An 8,276-nucleotide genomic window follows, 5' to 3' on the forward strand; every position below is an offset into this window, starting at 1 on the left:
TTGCAATCAAGCTGTTCCTTAAAAGTGAGACACTACAGAGTTGCAAAAATTTGAAACAGTAAGAGCAAGCATCGTTTGCAGCTTCATGGTTGGTTTTGGCCAAACTTTTTATTTAGTATTCTGTAGTTGCTTAACACACACTTAAATGGTCTTATTGGGGAGGGGGAAAGGGGAGGTTCTTGTAGATTCCCAAGGAAATGTCAGAAAAGCAAAATATGGCCAGCACTATCCATTTGCTTTTTTGGGTTTACTGGGCGAATAGCATTTTCCTTACAATATAAGCATCTGATCTCAGGTTTTTCATACTGAGAACATTGAGATTTCAGTTTGAAGACACTCTGAAATCCTAAGAGTAGCATACCCCGAACCACCCTCTAATAGCTAGCTTGTTTGTATAGGCAGGAGGAGTCATCTCTCCATTTTAGATGAATAGATATTTTGTGAAAGATCTTAGAATTGCTTGCCTCATCATTTACTGGGGAAAAATTCATAGAAAGTGGCCTTTAGGGACACTTTTACTTGGAAAATTACAATACTAGTACACATGTCAAGTCTTAACACACTTAACATTTGCTCGTTGAAAGCAATTTCATAAAATCAAAGATTAAACATGTTTTACTCTTTTTCCTCACAAGAACATAAAAATTATGGAAGGGGAACTTAACAGGAAATTTAAAAAAGGTAACACAATCTTTCCTTTTAGTAGTCCTTGGGTAGTTATGATAGAATAGGTTCCACTTTTGTTTGTTTCTTTGAACAGGGATTTTGGTCCAAAGTTTTGTTTGTTTTTAATATCTGCTTCTGCCTCCCCCTCTATCAGATCGGCTTCCTCCACGGCCACCACCTCTTGGTGCTCCGCGGCTTGAACTGCTGTAGGAATCTCGTGGAGGAGGGTACCCCCTTTCCATAGAAGGGGGAAGCCCTCTTTCTTGTCTGCCAACCCGATCACGACCACTTGAGTAGAGATCACTTCGGCTGCTTGAGTAACTGTCTCGACTTCCACCATATCCGTCACGTGAGCTGCTGTAATCATCATAGCGACTGCTTCCACCATAAGATGGCGGGGGCCCTCGTGTAGGTGGAGCACTACGTGAGTTACCTGCAGGGTCAATGGTCAGGTAATATGGCAACACTATAAATTGTATATATACAACATTTAAATCTGAATTTACAGAATTCTTGTATTAAACGTTTACTTTCTCAACTGGGAGGTTTTAAACTCTGCCATTGCTGGCCATTAACAGGGATTTGCTCATCTGCTGAGATACGGAAATGGATGGGTTTTAATGTTTGTTTGAAAAGACTGAAGACGGTGTATTTCAAGAGGATATTCCAGACAGCTTGTTATTTTATAGTAGACACTCAGCCACTTTCCAGTGATAAGTTGCAATTTTGAACTGTAGACTTTCCTTCATATTGCAATGGTAAACATTTGATCTTGTTAATAAAATTTTTAATTGTATTTTCACTGTTGGGGGAAAACACATAAGGCTGCCAATTTAAGCAAGCAAAATCCCCTCCAAAGCAAGCCAACAGCCTCAAAAAAAAACTTAGAAAAAACAAAAGCCCCTCACAAGACTAGGAAAAGCCCAGCTGATTAAGTTACCCCCTTAAAAGCAAGCAAACATCCCTTTAAAAGCAAGCACCACAACAGCCTAATAAACTGGCTCATGAACCTAAAAACTCAGGCTGGTGATATTCAAAGACCCTCAACCAAAATCTTACCATAACTCTCATATGAATCTCTGTAGGAACCTCCACTTGGATGATCTGAATAGTCACGATCACGACCATAGCCATCTCTATCACTAAATTAAAGAAAAAAAACGTATTACAAGCCCCAGAACATCAATTTTTACAGCAAAAAAATTTCTTTTACATCAAGCCATGACAGCAACAGCAAAGTCACTTACCTATAGCCTCTGGATGGATAGTCATCACGTGAACTGGAATGACCATAATCACGGTAAGTATAATCTCTTGGTGGTGGTGCATAATCTCTTGTATCACGAGAACTTGGGTAATCTCTGCTTGAATAGCTAAAGAAGCAAAAGCAACTTGGTTCATATTTTTGATGAGCTCTCCCCTTCAACCTTAAGTATTAATATTAGAGACAAAAACTACTATGCTTTTCTGTTACCTGTCTTTAGTAGAATATCCATCATCTCTTGGGGACAAATAAACATCTCTACGAGAGGGCAGGGGTTCCCTTCGAGGTGGACCTCCATAACTATCTCTTCCACGTGATACAGGAGCTTAAGGAAAAATGTCCATTTTAAAAACATACCCAGTGAAAAGTCAAAACGTGAATTTATATTCAGGCAATGAAAAGTAGTGATTCAACCAAATATGACAATATGGATGCAAATGAGGAAATCCTCTTTAAAATTTCTTATGTACGCCAATCTTTTCAATGATCTAGGTACAGTTTTAAGCATCATTTTTAGGATTCGCCTCTCAATCCTTCCTTGTGTTATGGTGGTAGGACAGACTGTCATAAATGGACCATTTACCTCTTCCTCCCATTCCACTGCTGCTGCGAACTGGTCCTGAAGGGGCAGATCTTTTAGGAGGAGGACCCCCACTTCGTGGTGGTGGTCCTCTTTTTACTGGAAGTGGTCCCCTGGAAGAACTCATGTTAAAATTCATGGAATAACCACCGTCGTCTACATTAGAACAACAACAAAAAAAAGAAAATCATGTTAATATAAGTACTAAGAAAAATCTATAGTTTTCTTTGCTTAATCAAGAGTATGACCATTTCTGTTTAGTCGGGGAATCTTGAGTTCTCACTCATATGTGACTGAGCATGAGAACTGTACAGTGTATATAGAGTATACACAGAAAACTACATACAAGGAACTATACAAAGTGTATATAGTTCCCTATACGGTAGTCATCTATTTAAGTCTGCATAGATTAGCAAAGTAGACACGAAGCGTTCTCCTGAGGGTTCTTTTCAAGTTACTTCAAAAAAATATATACACTGTTTCATTTTCATATGACCAACACCTAATACCTATCAAAATTTTTCTGCAAGTGTTTTTTCCTACAGAATGAATTCACCTGGATAAGGAATAGCTAATTGTTAGTTATTTCAAGACACTGTAATTTAACTTAGGATAGCTTCTATGTTTTCCTTAAGTCAATCACTTTGGTAGATGAACAAGTGTTCTCAATTTCAAAAGCTAGGGCCTTTAAAATACTTATTAACCAAAGCACACACTGGTGTGTTTACAGTTCCTAACTTATACACCAAGCCTAAAGTAAACCTAAGTCATTACCCATGTGCCCTCCACGTGAGGGAGGTCCCCTGGTTCCTCCACTTCCTCCTCTTCCGCCTCTAAGGCCTCTTGGAGGGCCTCTGCTTCTTGGAGGTGGAGGTGGTCCACGTCTACCACTTTCAAATGATGGTTTAGTGGCTTGTTCTACCTTGATGGCTTTTCCATCTAAGGACTAAATAATATCAGTGGTTAATTATGGAAACTTAAAAAAAGAACTTGCAGATCCACTATGCACTGCGACACTAGTATGTCCTTCAAAATGCTGTACCTTTCTGTTTAGCACTTAAATACCTAGTCTTTTAAGATAACTGCTTATTTGAACTAAAACCTAAGGTGGATCCACTGTACTGCTAGGTCGGTAAAGTTTAAAAACAATGCCAGACAATGACCAACTTATTAAGACAAATACCCAAAAACAAAAGTCAAGGATCCCAGACGAAGTATAATACCGAATATTCTAAAACTGAAAGATTCTTGTCAAGAATACACTTTACAAAATTTCGTTCTAAAATTACAAAGGGCTAGGATAAGAGGGTCCTGGAAAAGTATACACTCAGTAAAATTCAAGAGCTGCCCTAGACCAGACTTGAGTAACACTGTGCTATTTTACGTACTAGGAAACATGGTATTGTGCAGTCTCACCTTTCCATTCATGTCTCTCGCTGCATCCTTAGCATCTGCTGGGCTTTCGAAGGTGACAAAAGCAAATCCTCTAGATTTGTTGGTTTCACGATCTTTCATCAAGAGAACTAAAGTAGTTTTCAGGGGGAAAAGGAGTGTTACTCTATTTCAAACGGAAAAACAAAAGTAAATCTGTAAAAAGAAAGCTCAGAACTTCTTAGAGGACAAAGCACATTATCATTTCATATGATCAATGCAATCAAATTCATCACAGCTTACCTTTTTTTAAAATTACAATAACCCTGCATATACTTTCAGATAACTCACCTTCCACTATTCGTCCATATTTGCCAAATACTGCTTCAAGAGCTTTCTCATTTGTTTCTGTATTGAGGCCACCGATGAAGAGCTTTCCTGGGCGATCTGCTTCAACCATTTTTTCCCTCTGGTGAAAGTCTGTTGGAAAAAAAGTGTTAACCCTCCCTGGAAAAGTTTACCCAACATGTGTACCGGGGCTCATTCTTCTTGTTTACTAAAATCATTCCTTAATAGCATAATACACAGAAAACAATTTTTTCTAAGCCTTACCAGGAAACCAATTTAACTAGTTCAGTGATAACTGTTTACATTAAAATGGTTAAAAAAGCCAACTTAAGGGAATTTCCTGACGTCCAGTGGTTAGGACTCTACGCTCTCACTGCCGAGGGCCCAGGTTCGATCCCTCGTCAGGGAACTAAAATCCCACAAGTTGCGCGGCACGGCCAAAAAACAAAAGCCTACTTAACTAATGCCTTTATCCTTAATCCACTTTGGCAGTCTTAACCAAGTGACTACAACATTTCAAAAAGTGAATTTTAGCTTTAACACTAGATTTGTTGCCTTTTAAAAATTCAATGATCACATCCCAATTACCCTAATGATTTTTTTAAACTGACTCAGTCAAGGTCACAGGCCAAACGTAGGTCCGTAAGACCAAGCCCTCTCCCGAGAACTTTGCCTTTCATTGGGATTCCCTAGTAAATCTAAGGACCAATTTAAAGTTTTAATCAAGTTATGACCCCTTCTTCACCAGCCCCTGCCCTGCTCGCTACGTTGTTTACTTTTTTAAAAAGTGTCAATATCATCGGATACAAAGTAACGGAACGTGGAAGCGCGCACTGTAACACTAAGCACTCCATGACTGCAGCGGAACCCAATTAAAACCCGTCATTAAAAACCGCGTGGAAAACACAAAATGGCGACACTTGGATTCAGCCCAGAACAACCGCCGCCGGTCAGGGGAGTAACTTTTCCCACCAGCGGAGGCTGAGAAAACTCAAATGGCTTCCGCTCCAAGGCTGCCAATGAACAAGGACCCCGCGCAAAAGTGCAAGTGCCCGCCCGGAGCGCCACCGCCATCCCAATGCAGGTAGCGATCACGGAGGCGCGGTCCCTCCTCGTCCCGCTCAGGCCCCGACCTCCGCCACCTCCCGCCCCCAGAGGCGACAGCCAAACTTTCTGCAGAGGTACACTACGAAGTGGCACCCCAGCGTCTGCTCTCCTTCGACACTCCCAGGTTTCCCTAAATAGGTCGGCACCTCTGGGTTCTTAAAATGGCGCCCGCCACCCCCATCTCCAAGGAGGTAATCCCAAGTTCTAACGTGGCAAGAGTGAACGAAAAACAGACTGTAAAGGAGAGGACCCACGTACCGGAGGGGTGGCAACTGTTTCAAGCTCCTACGAGCTCGCCGATCGCGGCTTCCTAGCAGCTCAGCACGCGGGAGGGTGGTCGATCCCGAGAAAGGAAGCGAGAAGCCACTCGCACTACTGCGCAACGAGGGCGAACAAAGGAGACAGCAAACTTTATACTGCCCGGGAACGAGGCTCAAGGACCCGGATGCAGGCGGAGCTTAGAATTTAAAATGCGAACGGGTGGGGAGCGGTTCCCAGCTTCCCCATTAGCTGCCTCCGCTGTTATTCACTCTTCGCTCCTCCCCTTTTCCTGGGCCCTCAGCTCTCCAGCTGGCCCCGATTTCTAACCGTTTTCCCAACCCCCACCGGTGCTCCCCAAACCCGCGTTTTTGCTTTCCGCTAAAATGGTTCAACGGGCTTCATGTAAAAAAGAACTGAAATTTTTTGCGTGTTCTGGTGGGCCAGGCATGGTGCTAAACTTTACACCCATTAACTCTAATTCTCAAAACAACGTTGATGAGGATAGAATTATGCCAGTTTTGCAGAAATGAAAAACAAAGAAGCTTAGAATTATTGTATTAAAAATACATTTTCCCCAAATATCTTTAACAAGAATTTTTAGTGAATGGGGAAAATTCTGATAAATAAGTGTGAGGTGGGGGAAAAGAACTGTACTAAAGAGACAGATTATCCGTTTACATAGAACAATTACTGAGCATCTACTAAATGGCGGGCAGGCTCTGGGCTTGGCCGTGAGGGTACAACCCAGCAAAGCGAGACAAGGGCAACGCGCCTCATTGGTAAGGCTGCCAGATTTAGCAAATGAAATACAGGATGCCCAGTCAAGTTTGAATTCCAGATAACAAATACTTTTTTTTCAATATAAGTAGATCTCAATATCATATAAAGTAAACTTATTCACTGTTTATCTGAAATTCAAATGTAACTGTGTTTGTTTGTTTGTTTTCCGGTACGCGGGCCTCTCACTGTTGTGGCCTCTCCCGTTGCGGAGCACATGCTCAGCGGCCATGGCTCAAGGGCCCAGCCGCTCCGCGGCATGTGGGATCTTCCCGGACCGGGGCACGAACCCGTGTTTCCTGCATCGGCAGGCGGACTCTCAACCACTGCGCCACCAGGGGAGCCCGTAACTGTGTTTTTTATCTGCCAATCCTACTCGTGGAGGGGATTACAAAAATTTTTTATTTTCTAATTTCTTTACAAACTAAGGAGAACATTTAAATACAATTAACAAATAAAACAATTGCATCTTGTGATTAGTGCCAGGGAAGAAGTAAACTCAGGGCTTTGATGGACAACACTTGGGAGACCAAATTCGATTTAGCCCTCAGGGAAGGTCTATCTGAAGAGGTGGCTTTGGAGATCAGCTCTGAAGGAAGAAAAGAAATCCGCCTCGGGAAAGCTGGGGTGGGGGTGGGAGATCCGAAGCTTTTCAGAGAAACAAGCGCAAAGTGGAGGGAAAGAGGTTGCATGTATCAAGGGACAGAAAGGGATCCAGGGCGACCGGAATTTAAGGGGCATAAAATGAGGGAGCCAAGGTAGGCAGAACATTCGAACCCATTAAAAGATTGCAGGGGCCTTCCCTGGTGGCGCAGTGCTTGAGAGTCCGCCTGCCGATGCAGGAGACACGGGTTTGTGCCCCGGTCCGGGAAGATCCCACATGCTGCGGAGCGGCTTAGGCTGCTGAGCCATGGCCGCTGAGCCTGCGTGTCCGGAGCCTGTGCTCCGCAACGGGAGAGGGCACAAGAGTGAGAGGCCCGCGTACCGCAAAAAAAAAAAAAGATTGCAGGGGTAAGTGTGGAAGCAGGGACACCAGTGGGGCTGTGTGAACAGACCAGGAGAGAGAAGACAGTGCCTTGAATTAGGGTTCAGCAGTGGATCTGGGGAGGAAGGAACAATTGCTAGGTGTATATGGCAGGTAGCATGGACAGGATTTGCTAATGAATCAGATGGGAGAGCACTGGGGTTGAATTCAAACAACAGGGTAAGTCATTATGGATGACTATCTGGTATTAATAGGTGGTGGCCATTTATCAAAATGGCTGCAAAGGAGCAAGTTTGGGAATGTGGGCGAGGGTGAAGAAATCTGATGCTCAGACCAGAGATCAGGGCTAAATCTGTCGCTTTAGAAATAGTAATGAAACTCATCAGAGTTAATGGGACCACCAAAGAAGAGAATACAATGGGGAAAAGAAAAGAAGTCTGTATTAATAACTAAAAAATACATGTGGAGAGGAAAACACTAGAAGGAAATATGCTAAAATGTTACCAGTTTATCTTGGGGGAGGGGTAGAATTTATGAACAATTGTCACTTCTTCTTCACAGTTACAGTTAACTCTGCCGTGGTGAATTACGGTATGTGCCAGGCAGGCGGTAGGAAATGATGCTCAGGTCGTGGGTAAAAGCTCCAAGGAGCTTTGGAACCAGCTTTGAATTATGAACATTAATGGAGGGAATAGTACTCAGTTCAATAAGAATATTTGTCCTTTTTTCTTTTCCCAGCCAAATAATAACAAGTAAGGCAAAAGTCACGTCCACTTGCCTTCAGAATGAGTTATGTAAATTATTGAGTAGCGATAGTTGGGGATTGGCCAGGTTGGCAAAAAGCACTTAAATGCTCGCCTCAGCAAAGGGAGTCTGCACCCCCAGGCAGAACTAGGAGAAATCCCTCCCCCTGGGCC

The 8,276-nt window shown here is 42.8% G+C and overlaps 1 protein-coding gene across 1 annotated transcript; it reads right to left on the minus strand.

Annotated features, from left to right (window-relative positions):
• Nucleotides 1-642: 642 nt before the first annotated feature.
• Nucleotides 643-5,746, minus strand: RBMX (RNA binding motif protein X-linked). The gene is made up of 9 exons (XM_079911263.1): nucleotides 5,595-5,746; nucleotides 4,233-4,361; nucleotides 3,927-4,033; nucleotides 3,285-3,456; nucleotides 2,514-2,666; nucleotides 2,141-2,255; nucleotides 1,914-2,039; nucleotides 1,726-1,808; nucleotides 643-1,099 (listed from the first exon to the last, which is right to left on the minus strand). The coding sequence occupies exons 2-9, from the start codon at nucleotides 4,339-4,341 to the stop codon at nucleotides 789-791; spliced, it is 1,176 nt and encodes a 391-aa protein (XP_079767389.1). The 5' UTR covers nucleotides 4,342-4,361; nucleotides 5,595-5,746; the 3' UTR covers nucleotides 643-788.
• Nucleotides 5,747-8,276: the final 2,530 nt, after the last annotated feature.

The sequence above is a fragment of the Stenella coeruleoalba genome (assembly GCF_951394435.1).
Source record: "Stenella coeruleoalba genome assembly, chromosome: X".
NCBI classification, from domain to species: Eukaryota; Metazoa; Chordata; class Mammalia; order Artiodactyla; family Delphinidae; genus Stenella; species Stenella coeruleoalba.

Coding starts and splice junctions, on each gene's coding strand:
- RBMX (XM_079911263.1), bottom strand. CDS start 4,341: ATGGTTGAAGCAGATCGCCCAGGAAAGCTCTTCATCGGTGGCCTCAAT. Junction 2,256..2,513: donor CAGTGGAATGGGAGGAAGAG/GTAAATGGTCCA, acceptor TTTTTCCTTAAG/CTCCTGTATCACGTGGAAGA. Junction 2,040..2,140: donor GGATATTCTACTAAAGACAG/GTAACAGAAAAG, acceptor TTGCTTCTTTAG/CTATTCAAGCAGAGATTACC.